At 29.7% G+C, this 20,101-nt stretch overlaps 2 protein-coding genes across 2 annotated transcripts; both read left to right on the forward strand.

Moving 5' to 3' along the window:
* Nucleotides 1–3,336: 3,336 nt before the first annotated feature.
* On the forward strand, nt 3,337–5,056 carry LOC112762952 (uncharacterized). Its single transcript, XM_025808749.1, has 3 exons — nt 3,337–3,497; nt 3,600–4,710; nt 5,045–5,056. Exons 1-3 carry the CDS (start codon nt 3,337–3,339, stop codon nt 5,054–5,056), a joined length of 1,284 nt encoding a protein of 427 aa, XP_025664534.1.
* Nucleotides 5,057–8,350: 3,294 nt separating this feature from the next.
* LOC112762450 (calcium uniporter protein 5, mitochondrial-like) lies at nt 8,351–12,160 on the forward strand. Its single transcript, XM_025808284.3, has 2 exons — nt 8,351–9,353; nt 11,522–12,160. Exons 1-2 carry the CDS (start codon nt 8,778–8,780, stop codon nt 11,993–11,995), a joined length of 1,050 nt encoding a protein of 349 aa, XP_025664069.1. The 5' UTR covers nt 8,351–8,777; the 3' UTR covers nt 11,996–12,160.
* Nucleotides 12,161–20,101: the final 7,941 nt, after the last annotated feature.

Raw genomic sequence — 20,101 nt, forward strand, 5'->3', positions numbered from 1 at the left:
TCATGTCTCTTACCTGTTGTTACTTAATATTAAGCTGGCAGAAGATATCTTTCCACGGACCCCCTCTTGATGGCAAAGTTTGGCTGGACAACATTACAGTTGGGTCCAACTGATTACAAGAACATACAACCTTCTTCCACAGTGGGCATTCCTCCTTTGAGAAGCGCCACCACCACTTGAATAGCAGCGATGAATTTCTAAGTAGAGCATCTCCCACCCCCAAGCCTCCTAGCTTCTTTAGAGCTTGAACTACCTCCCATTTCACCAGTGGTATACCATTATTCCCATCTTCTTTACTCCACAAGAATCTTCTCTGAAGTCCAATTAACTTTTTCGCAAACGCTTTTGGCATCTTATATAGGCTCAAGTAGTAAACCGGCAGACTGTTGAGAACAGACTTTATTAGGACCAACTTACCCGCTTTATTGAGAGACCTAGCTTTCCATAGGCTGAGCTTGTCTTCCACCTTGTCTATGATTGGTTTCCAGGTCTTCACCAACCGAGGATTAGCTCCAAGAGAAATACCTAAGTATCTGATAGGTAATGTCGCCTCGGCACAGCCCAACAAACCACACATAGTCGTCACCCAATTCTTCTCACAGTTGACTGGAATTAGGCTCGACTTATCAAAATTGATGCTCAAGCTAGACATTAGTTCATATGTGGGTCTATTCCTGGTGACATTTTAGCATTAGGGATAAAAAATTAATGAATAATATCTCAAATAGATCCAGATAAATTTGTCTCCAAAACAAATTAATTAGGAATTTGACACCAACTTTTTTTATTATAAGCCAAATGCATTTTAAGTCCCGTTTGACCTGGTAAAGACCAATAGAAAAATCCTACGCAGAAATTAACGATCTGACGTATCCGACCTTTTGGACATTTTGGTCCCTATACAAGTTGGACAACACGACTTATTTCTGTTGAAACCAAAACGTCTTCGTTTTATGGAGGACAATTTCATCTCCAAAAGAGTTTCCAGAGGCGTGAAACGTCGCTTGCACCGAGAGCATGGTAGCCTCCAACCTTCCACCTCTTCTTCAATGCCTTCTCCTCCTTTGCTCACTTAATTTCCAAATTTGACTCTCATTCTATCTTTCAGATTAAAAAAAAAATCCAATTTTCAACGATAAACCCTAGAATAGAATTTCATATTTTTTTCGTTTTTCTTTTGCAATTGGATCGAAGTGAATGTACACGGGCATTATGACAAACAGAGTGTGCACATTGTGATTGGTAGCTACGGCCTACTGAATCGTGTTGTTGATCATGGCGGGGAAGTCTGATGCAGTGTCAATTCGCGTTCTGTATAGCAATTTGAGGGAGGATTCTACCATGCGCATGAGGTGAAGCTGGTTGGCGTTGAGAACGTCAACAATTGTCGCTGGATCGTACAAAATTCTCACTTTCATGATGGATCTCCGATCCCTCCTACTCTGCCAAGAACATTAGATTGGTCAATCTGGTACTAATGTGCACCGTCGCTCCTTTAAAACGGTGAACTTTTTGAGGACGAAATTGTCCTTTTTAAAATAACGACATTTTGGTTTCAACAGAAACAATCGTTTTATCTAGTTTATACATAAACCAGGAGCGCAGGTACATATAAGTAAAGGGAGAAATGCCCCCCCAAAATTTTAGTTTTTATTAAAAAAAAAAATTAGTCTGGTCCCCCCTTTCTTTATTTCCCAACCCCCCTCTCTTTTTGTTCTATCTTTTCCAACCCCCTTTTAATTCCTACAAAAAAACCCAACCCAATAGCCCATTCCCTATCCTTTTTTTATTTCCCAACCCCTATCCCTTTTTTTATTTTCCAACGTCAGTTTTTCCATCCCCTTTTTTTATTTCCCAGCATACAACCAGTCTCTCCCTCTCCCCCTTCTCGCTTTGGCTTTCCAAAATTTTAGGTAACAACTTTTCCTATTCTTCTTCTTCTTTATCTCTTTAATCTTCTTATCTTTTACAGTTTTACCTCTTTGACTCTTATTTTTTTATTTTTTGCAGATTAAAAAAAAGATAGTAGTTTAACAAGTGATTTTTCACTCCTCTTTCTCAAAAAAGATTCTATTTTTATTCTTTTTTATATATTTAGTTATTTACTTAATTAGTTAATTTATTATTATTTGTTAATTAAGTTTATGTTATTATATGTTAGTTTATATATTTAGTTTTTTTTATTAGTTAACTATTTAATTATAATTTTATATTATTTATACTAGGATGTTAGTATTATTGTTCTGAATTTTAATATTTTATTTTAAATTGAAATATAATTTTTATATTTTATGAAGATTTAGACTGTAATTTACACTTTTTACTAAATATATTTTTAATTATAGGAACTTATTTGGCCATTTGAATTATGAGTAAGTTCAAAACCATTGATACATTTTTTAAAAGAAAAGATCAAGAAAATGAAGATGTTTCTACTATTACTACTCCAATACTTGAGGGGTCATCAAATTTCATTACTTCATTTCTTCATTGAATAGCTCAAAGCGTCCACGACTTCTTCCAAATCAACTGGATGTTTTTCGTTTGGAAAGAGATCCTGGAATGCGACCAATGATTTGGAAGTTTCCTCCAAATAAAAGAGATGAAATCCGTCGAGCTTATATTAAAGTTGGGCCAAATCAACCAATTCTTGATAATTATCCATTTTCTGGTGATAAAAGTCATCGTCGCTTTCAAGCTTCATGGTTTAAATTGTTCCCATCTTTGTTAGAATATTCTATAGAAGATGATGCTATATATTGTTTTCTGTGCTTTCTTTTTGCTAAGGAACCTTAAATCAATACGGGTTCAAATGCTTTTATTGAGAATGGTTTCAGGAATTGGAAGAAAGTAAATAATGGAAAAGAATGTGCTCTTTTGAATCACATTGGCAAAGGTCCTAACTCATTCCATCATAAGGGGCTGAAATCATGTGATGATTTGATGAAATAATCACAACATATTGACAGACTTCTTCATAAGCAAACATCAGAAGAGTTTGAAAAGAATCGAATTTGACTAGGAGCATCTATAGATTGCATTAGATGGTTGACATTTCAAGGTTGTGCATACAGAGGACATGATGAAAGCCAAAGTTCAAGCAACAGAGGTAACTTTTTGGAAATGTTGAAATTTTTGGGATCTTACAATGAAAGAGTGAAAAAGAATGTTTTGGAAAATGCTCCAAAAAATGTTAAGTATACTTCAAATGATGTCCAAAAAGAAATTCTACATATTCTTGCTACTAAGGTGAGAAATTCAATTAGAGAAGAGATTGGAGATGCCAAATTTTGTATTATTGTTGATGAAGTTAGAGATGAATCTAAAAAGGAGTAAATGGCCATTGTTTTGAGATTTGTTACTCTAGATGGTTTTGTTAAAGAGAGATTCTTTGATGTTGTGCATGTCACTGATACTTATGCAACAACTTTAAAGAAAGAATTGATTTCTGTCCTTTCTCATTATAATCTCCAAGTTGAAAATATCAGGGGTCAAGGGTATGATGGTGCTAGCAACATGCGAAGTGAGTGGAATGGTTTGCAAACTTTGTTTCTTAAAGATTCTCCACAAGCATAATATGTGCATTGTTTTGCTCATAGGTTACAATTAGCATTGGTGGTAGCTTCAAGAGAGGTACTTCAAATTCATGAATTTTTTACTCAATTAAACTCTATTGTCACTATTGTTAGTGCTTCTTCAAAAAGACATGATCAATTACAAGAAGCTCAAGCAATTGAAAATGCAAACTTGGTTGCTCAAAATGAATTAGAAACAGGCAAAGGTGCGAATCAAATAAGCACTTTACAAAGAGTTGGGGATACTCGATGGAGCTCTCACTTTAATTCTATTTGCAGTTTGGTAAAAATGTTTACTGCTACCAATATTGTTCTCAATAATATCATTGAAGACGGGACAACTTATGCACAAAGAGGTGAGACTTATGGTGTTAGTAAAATATTATTGTCATTTGAATTTGTTTTCACTTTGCACTTGATGAAAGAGATTATGGAAATCACTAATGTTCTTTGCCAAACACTGCAACAACAATCTCAAGATATTCTTAATGCAATGCATATTGTTTCTACATCAAAGTTACTTCTTCAACAATTAAGAGATGGTGGATGGTGCAATTTTCTTGCAAATGTTAAAGATTTTTGTGAAAAACATGAAATTGAAGTCCCTAATATGAGTGCACAATATGTTTTTGGAAGAGGTCGATCTCGTCAACCAAGTGTGACAGTTGAGCATCATTATCGAATAGATGTATTTTTGGCAACAATTGACTTTCAAATACAAGAATTGAATAGTAGATTTAATGAGCAAACAATAGAGCTTTTGACTTTGAGTTGTGCTTTGGATCCTAAGGACAATTTCAAATTATTTAATATTGAAGAAATTAGCAAGTTAGCAGAGAAGTTTTATCCCCTTGACTTTCCTTCTAATGAGCTAAATATTTTGAAATCTCAGTTGCAACATTATCAGCATGATATACCAAATCATTTGAAAGGCATTGATACACTTTCTGAATTGTGCAACAAGTTACAAGAAACGGGAAAATCAAGAACTTATCACATGGTTGATAGATTAATACGTCTTGTTTTGACTCTACCAGTGTCTACAGCAACAACAGAAAGAGCTTTTTCAACAATGAAAATTGTTAAGACAAGACTCCGAAGTAAGATGGCTGATGAATTTCTTGCAGACAATTTGGTCATCTATATAGAAAAAGAATTAGCAGCTATTTTCAACACAAATTCAATTATAGATAATTTTAAAAATAGAAAAAAACGTCGAATAACCTTTTCATGATACAAAACTGTAAGTAGTAATTTTTATATATTATTGTCTTACTTTGATTGAGATTATATATTTTTTTTTTATTTTATCAATAGAAATAGTAATATAAAATATAACACCGCCTCTTAAATAGTTAGTCTAACTCCGCCCCTGACATAAACCAAAATATCTAGAAAAAACGTATCATTTAATCGAATACGTTAGATCAGTAACCTCTACGTAAAACTTTTTTGTTAATTTTTATTAGGGACGTATCTGACTTATAATAAAAAAAGTTAGAGTCAAATTTCTAATTATTTTTTTTGAGAATAATTCTATCTGATGGCACAATCCTTGGGACCTATTTAGGATTACTCAAAATTAAATAAAAAGAAAAACTCAACTGCATTAAATGATTAAATACTGTTTGGAATCAAACTTTGATTTTGGCACAAGACACATGTCGCGGATATGACTTAGGAGCAATAAACTTTTTGGAGCCCAACCTACATCATCAACTTTGTTTGAGAAAAGTCACCAAAAAACTTTGTTTGAGAAAGACTACATATATATTACGTACTAATTTACCTATTTTGATATTATCAAAATAAAAATATTTATTACCTAGCTATTGATTTTGCTCTCCACGTGAAACTGCCAATTACCTGTTCATTTTAAATTAATCCGTGGATTGAATTTGAAAGTTATTAATTCATCTTTTTATTTAACTTATTATTCACGTGTGAAATAATAATTTAACATAAAACTACTCTTGAATTTAAATTTAAGAGTAAAAAAAAAAATTCTCTTAAAAGAAATTAGTGTATCAATAGATATATACTAACTTGTTTATTAATTATTAACTCTTTTATTTATTGCGTATAAAATTAACAAAACTCAAATTGGTTAAGATGATGAGAAGTGATATATAACTTACTATTCATGCTAGGCAGAGACCGATCTACACTCTATTTTGTGGGAGCAAATGCGCATGCTAATATTTTAAAAATGTAAGAAAGTATATGTATAAATATATACGTGTCTATTAAAAAATTATATTTTTTATTATTAAAAAAATATTTATTAAATTTTGTGTTAAAATATTTATTTTATATATATTTTTTAATTTTTAGAATTAAATTTTGATACATAGTTAGTATAAAATAATTTTATATATGTATCTAATTATATAATACCATATTATAAAAAATAACTATCTTTTATATTAATTATATTACGTAAATAATTATCCAAAAAAATAAATATAATTAGATAATTATTATGTAAAATATTTTACATTGTCAGTATATCAAAAATAAACTCTAATTTGTATCTAAAAGTATAAGATAAAAGTATATATTAAATTAACTTAATAAAAAATATTATTATAGCATTATTTAATAAATAAATTTATTTAGTTTATATCTTTAAATTTTTTTTCTACTCAACCTTAATATTTACTAGTAAACTGAAGAAATTTATACTAAACATTTATTTTAATAATTACTTATCAAACATAAATTTGATTAAAAAGTATTTAAAAATTAATTGAAATAATAACACATTTTATATTTTTATCTATCTAAGTAACTAATTTTATTATTCTTATTATTTAAAATTAATTTTTGGTCTTTCTTTTATTAAATAATTGAATAAATAATCTATAAAATATATAATAAGGATATGAGTAATTTGGTGTATAATTTTTTCTTCTAAAATATCATTTATTGTACATAATTCATAAAAGAATATGTTTCATTTTTATTATTAATTAAAAGATAATTTGTTTATCATCTTAATTATCTTGATTAATCTTATTTATTATTATTATTATTATTATTATTATTATTATTATTATTATTACTTTATAAAAAGGTAAATTAATAATTACGTTATTACTTATTAATATATCAATATTTATAATAAATAAATAATTATTTAATATTTAATATTTTCATGTTATTAATTTTTATATACTTTGATATATTTATAAATTTTTTTGTTATTTTTGTATGCTAGATATTTGACCCACTGTTTAAACTTTCTCGATTTATTATTGACGCTAGGTAACTAATTGGAGTATTAGTCTACAGTCAATTATTACTCCAAAACTCATTATTACTATCTTCCTTTCCTTTCCTATTTCACGACTTTTATTTTTTTCAACGGCAACACTCCTCCGCATGGCTGCTTCTGTCACCACACTACAATCGGTCTTCTGTCGTTGCGTTCTTCTCCTCCTCCTTTTTTTCTTTCTTTGTTCTTCATCTAATTGATATATTTGTAGATGATTTTTTTTGAGTGAATACCCCATCCGGCTCCTGACAATTATCTCGAAAAGACAACGAGGCCCAAAAAAAAAAACACTCAATCCGGCCCCTGATAATTTTTTTTTGGTACAGAGCCTCGTTGTCCTTTCGAAGTAATTGTAAAGGACCGGGTTGGGTTTTTTTTTTGTCAGGGCCGAGTTAGAGTTTTTTTTATCAGGGGCCTTGTTGTACTCCTCACGTGTCGAATATATTGTTCTTGCCTCTAGCTGATGAGCTTCTCACAAATTCAGATTTTTTTAAATGATTTTTAATATTTTTTTTGTTAAATTTTAATTCTTTTTAAATAATTTAAGATGTTTATTTTTATTTAATTTTAAATATTTTTTATTATAAAATTGATTAATTTGTTAAAAAATTAGTTGAAAAAAATGTTAGTTACCTAAATTTTTTCATAACCTAAATAAGAGATTTTGGGTTCAAGTATTGTAAGTAGCAAAACAAAATATTTTTTTATAAATTATATATAAGGAAGGGTATTTTAGGAAAGAAATTAGACACTGATCCTTTTTATTACATTTCTATTATATATAGTATAGATATTATATATAGTATGGATGCCTAAATAGAAATTAGAAACAAATTATTCTAACATTTTCATACTTTTTATTTTTTTAGAATTTATCCATTTTCCTCGAATTGCATTTTTATTGGTTGATTATATTTTATATAATATAATAAAAATAAAAAATAAATTAGAGCTAAAAAATTTACAAGAAAGATAACTTAAAAGTTGTCAAATTTAATTTCCGACAATAAAATTATTTATCAAAATTTAAATCAAACTATCATAATTTTTGGTAATACAAACTCTATCCAGACACATTCTTCCCTTTTTTTTTTATCATAATTAAATTTAAGAAATATATTTTACATATATAACCCATTATTACATGTACAAAATTATTTTGGATTGTTATTAAAATTAAATTCATATATAATTTCTCTTCAAACAAAATTCTCCACATTTCTAACCTCCAACTTTGTCATTAAATTTTGTCCAAAACTCAAACTGAATTCTACTTGAATAATCTGTATCAGATAAAACTAACGTATTATATCCAAAAAGAGGAAGAGAAAAGAAGTGAAAAACCGTTATTTAACTACCAAGGCACTACATAGAAAGGAAGAATTAATGTTCAGCTATAAACACGGGAACTTAGTGGGTCCCTTTTCCTTAGTGGCTTCGTCAACATCTCTCTCTATTCTTCTTCTTTCTTAATCTCAATGTAATGCGAATGCTTTGCTTTTGGTTTTTCCTATTTTTAGTTCTTTCTTTGGTCTTCTTTTCTTCCCCGTTTTGTTTGCCACACTTTCCTGGCACACTTTCCTCATTTCCTTTTTATTATTTTATCCTTTTTTTTTTCAATTCTTAGTGACAATGAATGCACACTTAAATAAAAAGATTTTGTATTTTCTTATTTGTAATATCGAATCCACTTCCTTCTCCTTCTAATTATAAACTATATCCCATTACACATTGTTGCCAATTTCAACCGTGAACCTTTTTTTTTTCTTCCCCAAGTTGCTTCCTTTCTGCTTTAATATGGGGTGCGGTTATATGAGATTTTCACGGTGATACCAATACTGGGTTGTGTTTTTTCCCGTTCATATTTGTGTTTTCTCACATAAAGTTAAGTTCTTTTGGTTTCTGGTTATTTGTTTTGAATCAAAATGTGGAGTAGAGGGTGGTGTGTAGGGTCATTGTTGAGGCAAAGGGTATGTGCTACTTTAAATATTGGAAGTAGCCATGGCTATGGTGGAAAGGCTCATCAACCTTTTGATCACACTCCATTGTTCGGTTTGAAAGGTTTTGCTGATGATGGAAGAAAGAGGAATAATAATGGAGAAGGAGGAAGAGGTGTTGGTGTTGGTTCTATATCTGTTTTTCTGAACCGAATGAATAATAAGAGGGGTGTGTGTTCATCAACTTGGGTTTCATCTCCTTTTAACAATGGGGGCATTAATAATTCAAATTCTCCATCTTCTTCTTATGGGAAAATAGAAGGGACAAATAGTTTATCATACGCTGAGGCGAAGAAGTTAATGAGGCTAGTGAATGTGGAGAATCTAAAGCTGAAGCTTGGAAGTGATGGGAAGGAAGTTATTCCGTACAATGAACTTATTGAAGCATGTGAAAGCATGGGAGTTGTAAGGAATAAAGAAGAGGCTATGGCGTTTGCTAAGGTTCTTGATGAAGCTGGTGTTATTCTTCTCTTTAGGAACAAGGTCTATCTGCACCCTGATAAGGTCATTTCTTCTATTCCTTTTCACTTTTTTTTTTCTTTTTCTTGTTGGTTGCTTTATAATAAGATTGTTTTACTTTATGCTAAAATTCTTTTTTTTTTTGGTAACAATAATTGAATACTAAAAATTTTAAAATTACTTGTCCAAAAACCTTAACTGATTATAAATTTCTTCACAATTTTTAAAATTCCTTGTCTAAAAAACTTAATCGGTTAGACAATTGTATGTTCAAAGCACGTTTCGTCTACCCATTATATGTTGCCAAATACCTGATTTTCAAAGTCCAATAATTTATCTACCCTTCACTCTTACAACTCATTTGTTTGACACACTAAATAATGAAAAAAAAAAAGTTAGAGTGTTATTACAATTTATTGTACAATTAATTATAAATTCAATTTCTTTACACTTTAACCTATATTTTTAAATATGAGTAAAGTATCATTTTTGTCTTTAATATTTGAGATAAGTCTCAAGGTTGTCCCTAACGTACAAATCGTCCTACATTTTAAAATTGACTCAATGTTGAATTGAGACGATTTTAAAATGTTAGGAACGTAAATAGAACGAAAACGTTGGGACAAAAACTATACATAGAAATAAATTTTGATTTTATCCTTCAATAATATCAATTTTTTACGGTATATAGTTATTCAATTATTTTTTAATCACATCTAAGTAAATTATATTTAATCACATTACTTTCATTTAAATAAATTTAATTTTTTATAATTTTATTTTTAAAGATTTTTTCTCTTAAATATTAGAAAATTGATACATTAGAGATGAAAAGTACAATTTATACCTTATTGTATATGTATCATTTTTTTCTTTTTGGCAAGTTTATGTACTAGTCATTCTATTTAAGAGTAAAATTATAAAAAAATAAATTTATTTAGAATAAAAGTAATGTGATTAAGTTTAATTTACTTAGATGTGGTTAAAAAATAATTGAATAACTATTTACGGTAAAAAATTGATATTATTGAAGGATAAAATTAAAATTTATTTTTATGTATCGTTTTTGTCCCCAACATTTTCGTCCTATTTAAGTTCCTAACGTTTCAAAATCGTATCATTTTTGTTCCGCGTCAATTTTGTTAACAGATCCCTACATTGAGCTAATTTTAAAACCTTAGAGACTTAAATAGGAGTATAGAACGATTTAAACGTTAGATACAATTTTGGAACTTATCCCAAACGTTGGGACAAAAACGATACTTTATTCTTTAAATAATCGATAGCAAAAAATAATCAATACTTATGGTTCTCTTCTCATTAATAATATATATGGCGTTTGATTTTTTCTTTATGGAAGTTTAACTTTAGGCCAGAAATTATATATAAAATAAAAAATACAAGTATAGAAATACAGAAATTTGTTTGGTAATGAAACAGAGACAAAAATGCAATTTTTTTATTTCAAAAACTGAAATTTATATTATTTCTATATTTTCTAAAACTGAATACTGAAAATATTTGTCTCCGCAATTTGTTTTTTTGTAATTCTGTCCTAAATACAGCATATATCTAAACGCAAGCTTCATAGTTGTTAGCACTAGCAGTATGAAGAGCAAATTATAGCACATCTTAATAGATCTTGAATGATTAATCGTATCCCACTTGACCATTAATTTTTTGTTTTAATTTAATTAATTTTGTTATGTAAAAAATTATATTTTAATCATAAAAAATAAAAGTACTCAACTGGGATTTCAGTTTATTCCATATTCGACTTTAGACACTCCATAATATACAAATCACCTTAATAGTTTTTTCTATGGTGCTGAGTTGTTAAGGAAAAAAAATTACTCTTCTTAAAAACAACATCAAATATCTCATGCTAGGCGGTGTGAGATTTTAGACATCCCATACTAACCAAGTCCTAACAATTATTGATTCAGATTTTAAGTTTCATGTGGAATTCTGAACTGCTGGGAAGTTTGGATGCCAATACAAGTTTCAAAAATCTCAATTAGCTATGCAATGTTTTCGTGAACGGTACTCTATTGAAATCATAGGGCCATAGACCTAAAAAGACTAATAATGTATCATTTATGTTGTTTAAGAAAGATCAAATGAGATGTAATGGGTAATTTCTAAACATTATAAATAAAAACCAGTGATCATGAATATTTTTAGAACAAGCATTAACATTGATGAGTGTGTAGGTGGTTGATCTGGTTATAAGTGCAGTTCCACTAGCATTAACTTCTGAGAATGATCCTAGAAGGGAAGAACTAAAGAGGCTTCAAGAGAAGAAAGAAGAGCTCGATGTCTTGGCGCACAAGCAAGTCCGGCGCATCCTCTGGGGCGGCCTAGGATTCGGCATAGCCACCGTCTCCCTCTTCTTCCGGCTAACATTCTGGGAATTCTCATGGGACGTCATGGAGCCGATCGCATTCTTCACCACGTCGACCGGCCTAATCATCGGCTATGCCTACTTCCTATTCACCTCAAGGGACCCTACTTACCAAGACTTCATGAAGAGGCTATTCCTTTCAAGGCAGAGGAAGCTTCATAAGAGGCACAATTTTGATATTGACAAGTATAATGATCTTAGGTGCAAATGCAAAACACCTTTAGATGCAAAAACCACACTCAAGAATCGTTTAGGCGTGGATCTAGATCTGGAGGAGGCTTAATTAAACATAGTGATTATTAATTAAACCTTATACTTTACACTTTACACATCTCATTTTTTGTTCTTAATGTTATTATAAATTTAACGTTATTCTCCCCAGTTTTCCAAGTTGGAGGGGGAAAAAAGAAAAGCTTATTCTAACTTTTGTTTTGGTTTGTGACTTGTAATGAGCCATGATCATTTTGAACTTATTGTCACTTTTTATGTACTTTTTTACTTACCAAGGAAATATTACATCCCCTTTTCATTTGTTTATGGCATACTTTTACTTTTATATATAAGGCACATGGCATAGATTATTATGAATGCTTTATAGAAATGTTTGAGAAATCAGAAACCAAGTGGAAAGAAAAGAGTATAATATGAGGAGCATGATATATTCCACATAATTTTTTAAGCATAGTGTTTGATATCTAAATAAAAAGTTAGTTTAAATTATTAAACTACTCTTTTACCTTAGCCTATAATAACAATAAAAAAGTCTCATACTGGCCAAAAAATTTATCTTAACAGAATTAATTCGGTTATAAAGGTAAAAGTTAAATATATAGGTTGAACCAAACTAATTCTGTTAAGCTAAATTTATGGACCGGTGCGATATTTTTTTGTTATTGTCATAGACTAAAGTGAAAGAATAATTTAAATGTTTAATACAAGTAATATATATATATATATTTTCTAACTAAAATCAGACCATTTTCAGAAATGATGGGTGTCTCATGCCCTGCATTTAGCCAGTTTAATTATAATCATATGAATAAAGACCATAAAATTTAATTAATTATTTCAGTAAATAATGTTAAATATATATAATATAACAATGCCAATCCAATATTATAATAACTATCCCAATAATGATCTAATACATAAAAATATTTCTCAGACTATTAATCAATAAGATAATAAAAAGAAAGAAAATTTTATCTCATAGTTAAAGAATATATTCCCTGCAGTAGTTTGAAGCAGAAAATATGTTTTCCTTGATTTCACACATCTTATTGATCAACCAATTACAGCCATGATTATTTTAAAACAAAATGGAAACTTATGGATTATCAAGCTATTTTAAAGAAAACCCTTCGATTCTATTCTTCTAGCTTTAAACGTTTTTTTTAAATGTGATATTTTCTTTCGTCGTGCAGAATATTTGGTTACAAGGAAATCAAAAAGATTTTTCAAAATAAAATAGAAGATATTGCGAAGCCGTCGCCATGTGAATCAAGAGATGTAACTAGTGGAGTTGTACGGATTCTATAGTTATTGACGATAATATTGGAGATGATTAAAGAATTTGAATGATTGTTTTTTTTTGTCTATTTTCCGTTTTGTTATTTTTCTTATGCTCCATCTAGTTGTGTTAATTTGATTGGTTTTAAAAAAATCGTTTTATTGTTAACAAGTTTTATAAGAAAATGCTAAGAAGACAAAAAAAAAAAAAAACAGTAAGAACTTGTCTTATTTAGTATTCATTAATTGTCGCAACAATTAATAAATGCTAAATAAAGCAAGTTATGACTGTTTTGGCTAATTTTCTTTAGTTACCAAACATTTTCAATAATTTTTATTCAATTTTATTAGGTAGACAATGATTTTTTGTAAATAATATGAACAATGATTCTAAAATTGACTTGATAAAGTAAAAAATCACTCCATTCCTAAATTAACTCCTAAATCTTAACATTAAAAGCAGGTGAATGAATATACTTAGAAGAAATGCTGAAAGTGAAGTTACACAAAATAAGACTAACATCATCTTCATTTCAGTCATAGCCAAATCTCTTCCAAGACACGCTCTAACTCCAAATCCAAATGGCATGTACATGTGTGGCAATTTACATGCACCACCGACTCCATTGACAAACCTTTCTGGCTTGAATTTATAGGCATCAGATCCCCATATTTCTGGATCTGTATGTGAGGTCAATGCCATACTCAAAATTACAACACCTTTTGGGACATTGTGCTGCTGGATAAAGGCGTAGTGTTTCATGAATAACCATTGTTAGCTGCCAAGATAGTACACTGTACACATGCAAGTAATTATTAGCAACAATCTCAATTTCTTATGCAGCGGTTGAAATCTCTCTTTGAGATATCCCTAAGTAATGACTCTGTTTAAATAATAGAAAAAGAAAATTTAGATTTTTAACTGTCTTGTCTCTAAATATTAAAATTACAACAATGTTATCTGTATAATAAAAAATTAACTACTAAATTGATTCAATCACTATATATTTGTGTACAATATATACATTGATTCACATAATTTTTTGAATAATTAGCTATTTCTGACCATGAAAGATTGAGTTGTTGACAATATTGAACATGACTAATTTAAATTAACTTTGTAACCATGAAAGATGTACTCCGTTTGACATTTCTAACCAAACGTCAATTTTTTAAATTTGCTGTTAGTAAGACTTCCTACGTGGCCGTTTATTATCCAAGGTGTCATTATTTTATTTGAATTTAATAATAAAATAATATGTTACTAAACTAATCACTTCAGAGTCTCTTGTACCATATTGAAACACCAAGGGTTTCGCACGCAGAGTAAAGGTTCTTCATCAATGGTGATTTCATCAATGGTGATGTCGACCCTCTTCTAACCCAACAGACGTCGTCGCTCTTCACCAGCGTTCATTGTTTGTGAGCGTCGCTGGTGTAGTCGTCGTTGTGGAGGTCCTCTGTGTCGTGCATTCAGAACTTGGACGTCCCGTCTCAGTCGTCGTTATCGTGTTTACATGCACTCAAAGTACTCGCCGTCGCCTTCCCGTCGTCACCCTCGTTGCCCGTGTTTCGGTTGGTGCCTGCTTCTACTCTTTCTCTTTTTCATTGTTGTTTTCGTTTTTTAAGTTAGGGAAAATGCTACCATTGCAAAATTCCCAATTTACTAATGATTTTCTTTGAAAATGTGACAAAGATTTTACTAATTAGGTTATTGATTGTTGGTGATTGCTGATTAAGTTGTTAATTTTAATACTTTATTCATTGTTAATTTAGTAATTTTTGTTTGTTGTTAATTCCTATTTAGAATGTTCTTGATTGATTGTTGTTAGTTTAAAAAGAATACACTTTGAAATGTCTTGTTCCTAATGATCTTAATTAGAAGGGTGGAATATTTAGTTATTTGCATAGTTGTAAGAACCGAACCGGTGATCGAACCGGTCAAGTTACTGGTTCATTGGTTTATTGGTTCAACCGATAAACCGCTGGTTGAACCGATAAAACCGGTTTCACATGAATAAAAAATAAAAAATGGTAAAAAATTTAATAAAGTGATAATTAGGTTCTTGAAATTTTTTACTTTGGATTAATTAGTCCTTGAAAAAAATAAAGTATCAATTTGGTCCTTCACGACAGTAAACCATGGATACGTTATGTCCCTCTATCAATTTATTATGTGAAATTTAATAGTGATGCTTATATATCTCTACTAATTAATCCTAAGTCAAAATCTTCGAAGACATACTACTTAACTTAATATTTTAAAAAATTTAAAATAAATATATTAACTAACATTTTAATAATAGTATAAATCCTAAAGAATTATATATTAAAAAAAGGTGAGTATAAAACTAAAATTAAATTAAATAAATATAAAACAATTCAATTATGTGTATATATATATATATATATATATATATATATATATATATATATAATATATTAACTAGCACATAAAGTATAAAAGTGACAAAGCAGCTTGGTGGCATACCTTCTTGAGTGCAACAAAAGAGACATGAGTTCGAGTCCTGCAGCATGCATCAATATTCAACTGCTGGAGCACCGAAGATCTACGAGGGAAAGGAGCATAGGAGTAATGTTCGAGCCTACCATGAGGCGCTGGACGGCTGGAGCACCGTAGACCTGTGAAATGCTGGGAGCACCATAGGACCGGTCGGTTCGCGCATTTGTATCGAACCGGCCGGTTTTAGCCGATTTCTGACGAATCGTCCGGTTCTTACCGGTTTAATTGCGTATTCGGTCCAAACTATAAATCGAATCGGCCAGACCACCGGTTTTCCGGTCGAACCGGTCCGGTCCGGTTCTTACAACTATAGTTATTTGTGGTGTGATACAATTAGCAGCATGTGTATCTTCTCAAGACTTTAAAAAACCTGTTCAAAATGGAAAATATGATATATTCTTAGGTAATTTATCTGGTCAAAAGCATGAACTAATCCAGTGGATTTATTTTATTTATTTATTTTTAAGAAATTTTGGTGAAATATATTTTGTACTCAAAGTATTAGTGAACAATGTTTCCTATCAGTTTTCTTTAAGTTTAATATTTTGTTAATATATTGGATTGATTTGACTTCCTGAACTAGTTATTACTTCATTTATAAGTTATCATATCATTTGAGGATTAAAATTCATTAAGAAATTAATAGATTTTTAACTAATTCTATGCGGCAGCTTAGAGCCTGCACAATTAAATTATCAATCACATTTTCAAATATGCATGTAAGTATGTAACTTTGAAACTTATGTTCACATGACACAAAAGAAAGCATTTTTGTGACAACAAAAAATGAGTACTTATGTAAAAAAAAATTGACTTAATTTAAGGGATTGGTACATTTGTGGTTAAATCATGTATAATCTATACCCATAAGCCTTGTTAGTTTATTTATTTGCATTTGCTAGTAACATGTAACTTGACTTCTATATACTGGTAATCACATTATTAAGGTCAAACAAAGAATTTGATTGAAAATAATAGAAATTCTTCATCGTTTCTAACATGAGAGTATTGCTCGGCTCTTGCTCCTAAGTGTACTCATCCTGTGTCTCTTGATTCTAACTCATGCAGCAAGTAGAATATTAAAAAAAGGTATGCCTTTTTGCATGTTAATTTTTATTTTATTTTAATTGAATATTTGGTTTAATATTTTTAGCAGTTAATCATGTTAATTCTAGCATGAGTTTTAATATTGTATCATATTTAGTTAGATGGCAGCAACAACTCATATAACTCTATTCATACACCACGGTGGAAGGTTTGTAAGATGCAGCGATGGAAACGTGGAATATGTTGGAGGTGATGTCAACGAAGTTAGAAGGATTTTAACGTCGACACACTAAACAACTTCTTCATCAAGGGTCTCCTAAGGGATATTGAATATACTCTTGTGAATGAGTACTATTGGCTGAAACCCGGTAAGGAACTCAAAAATGGGTTGAAGTTATTGAGGACCGACATTGATAAAGTTAAGATGTATGAAGCTGCCATAAATCATAATAGGCGGATGGACATATTTACTGAGCATCCAATTAGTCTTCCTGTGCTAGCCGAAGAAGCAGGACCAGCAATAGTCCTAGATGCAGCACCGACAGCAGTCCCAGATGCAGCACCAAATGTAGCACCGGCAGCACTGGCAGCATCAACAACACCAGATTCATGCAATTTATGCCGACTCCAAGACTTGGAGCATCAACAACTGGACTCTCTAGTGGCAGTAGCAATTCCACACCTAGTTAGGGCCTAAGATTAATTGGATTAAGGAACTTTTGTTGTAGTATTTAGATATGGCTGTTACATAGACCATGTGCACTTCAATCTTTTTGGAAACTTATTTATAGTGTTTTGGTTTAGAGTTACATCAATCATGGTTTGCTTTGTTACTTAATTCTCATCAAACAACTATGATGAATTAGCATGAACTTATATGTCTACTATGTTAATAGAAGATGATTACATATATGGCTTTGTCCCACATTGATTTGGTACAAGAATTTTCAATTAGTAATTATCACCATACATATATATTGCTATGTCAAGGTTAAATTAGAGTTTGTGATTTGAAATATAAGCAGCTATGTCAAATTTTGAATATCTAAAGGTTATTTTTGTCAAATTTACATTCATTCGATTCACAAATTTTCATTAACTGTTAATTGTCACAACTCATATATTGTTATGTCAAAGTTAAATCAGTGTTTGTGATATGAAATATAATCAACTATGTTAAATTTCGAATTTTTAAGTGGTTACTTTTGTCAAATTCTCAATTTTTCGTGGTTAGATATGTCAACAAATATATACTTATCAGGTTACTTTTGTTAACAAATATTTTGACAAACCAGAAACTGATTCAACGTCATATTCCCCTTTCCATTCCAATTCAACATCAACCCAAGAAAAGAATATAATCAAATCAAACCTCAATGATCTACATTTTAAATGCTAGAAACATGATTGAAAGGAAGCACAACACAAGTCCTATAACAATTGACAAAATCCAAATCCTAATTTCTATAATTTCTCCCTTAATCTTTTCTATCTTTATAACTACTTTCATAATAAACACAGAAAAAAAAAAGCATGATAACGTAGTCTTGTCATAATCGCAGAAGAAGCATGATAAACGGAGAAAAAGAAGCATGATAGCTATCATAATAAATTCATATTCTACTTTTATAACTACATTCTCAACCTTTCATAACTAGCGTTTTAGATTTTGAAATAACCCACACACTTATGAAGAAGAAGAAGAACATAGGATCATTATGGTAAAATTAGGCAGTAATACCATGTTGGAAAGTCAAGTTGGAAGAAAACTTGCCACGTAGGAAGCTTTACTAATGGCAAATTTAAAAAATTGACGTTTGGTTAGAAATGTCAAACGGAGTACATCTTTCATGGTTACAAAATTAATTTAAATTAGTCATGGTTAGTATTGTCAGCGCCTCAATCTTTCATGGTCAGAAATGGTTAATTACTCTAATTTTTTTAACTAAATAATGTCACCAGAATAATCAAATCTATCCTAGTAGAATAAGCAAACTCATTTATAATAGTATAATAAAAACATTTTGAGATATTTTTGTATATAATTACTGATTGGTATCTAATTTTTTGTATACACATAACATAATTAATATAAAAATAGATATAAATATTACTTGATTTAGGATTTGTTTGGGTGAGATTTTAAGAAAAGATCTTTTTTTGAATTATCTTTTTTTTTTAAAAGATCTTATAAAAAGTAAAAGTAATTTTATGTTTGGGTATCTCATGCAAAAAGATCTTTTTATCTATCAATTATGTTTGGATATAATAATAAAAAAGTACTTTTTTGTTTAGTTATTACATGAAAAACATCTTCTTTTTAAGGAAAAAAGATCTTTTAAAAAAAGATGTAAATTACAGCTTCTAAAAAAAAGATGTTTTTCTGATTTTTCTAGTGCTTTTACTTTTACTACTCGAAATTTGCCAAACACGCTAAAAAATAAAAAAAATATTTTTTCATTAAAAAATATCTTTTTTTATCAAAATAATGGCACCCAAATAAACACTTAGTAGTTGATTTTTGTGTACATATATTCTACTTTATTTTTGTCTCAATTTCTACCTTTATTGTCTCTGTATTCATATTTGTGAAACAATTTCTAACACTAGTTTCTTCAGAATGCATGAGTAATAATGCTTCATCTCATTTAGTCACTATCGTTACTGAATAATTGAATATGATACAACTATTCTGCATGCATATCAAAATCAATTACGAATCGTCCACTTAAAAAAAAAATCAATTACAAATCAATTTAGTGTTAATAAAAAATTAATTATATTATTATAAAAAAATTTGATTATTCAAATATGATAAATTTAATTATGTTGCTATACAAAATTTAGTTATTTTAATAGTTGATTTTGTTAAAAAATATTTTATATATAAATATATAATAGTTAATTTTTTTTTTATATAAATACAGTGTGACTGAACATTTAATTGAAAAAAAATAGTAGAAACTGAAAAAAAAAAAAACAATGTTGGGTACTATTTATAAGATGGAGATATAAAAATATTTTAAGACAAATTTGTTTAACCGTGAAAAATTGGAAATAGAACATACACATAAAATTTTTTTCTCCTAGTTATTTGTTTAAAGGACAAAACAATTTGTTACAATTTAAAAATTTTTAATCAATTTTTAACTATTCAAATAACTTGTTTAAGAGACTTCTAATATATTAGTAGGTAGGGATGTCAACGGGGTAGAGTGGGAGAGGGGGATGCCTCCCTACTCTCCATTTCCGCCCTCAGATTTGCTCTCCATCCCTGTTTCCATTCTCCGCCGTGAGAGAATATTACTC

The sequence above is a fragment of the Arachis hypogaea genome, chromosome 17 (genome assembly GCF_003086295.3).
Source record: "Arachis hypogaea cultivar Tifrunner chromosome 17, arahy.Tifrunner.gnm2.J5K5, whole genome shotgun sequence".
Classification (NCBI taxonomy): domain Eukaryota; kingdom Viridiplantae; phylum Streptophyta; class Magnoliopsida; order Fabales; family Fabaceae; genus Arachis; species Arachis hypogaea.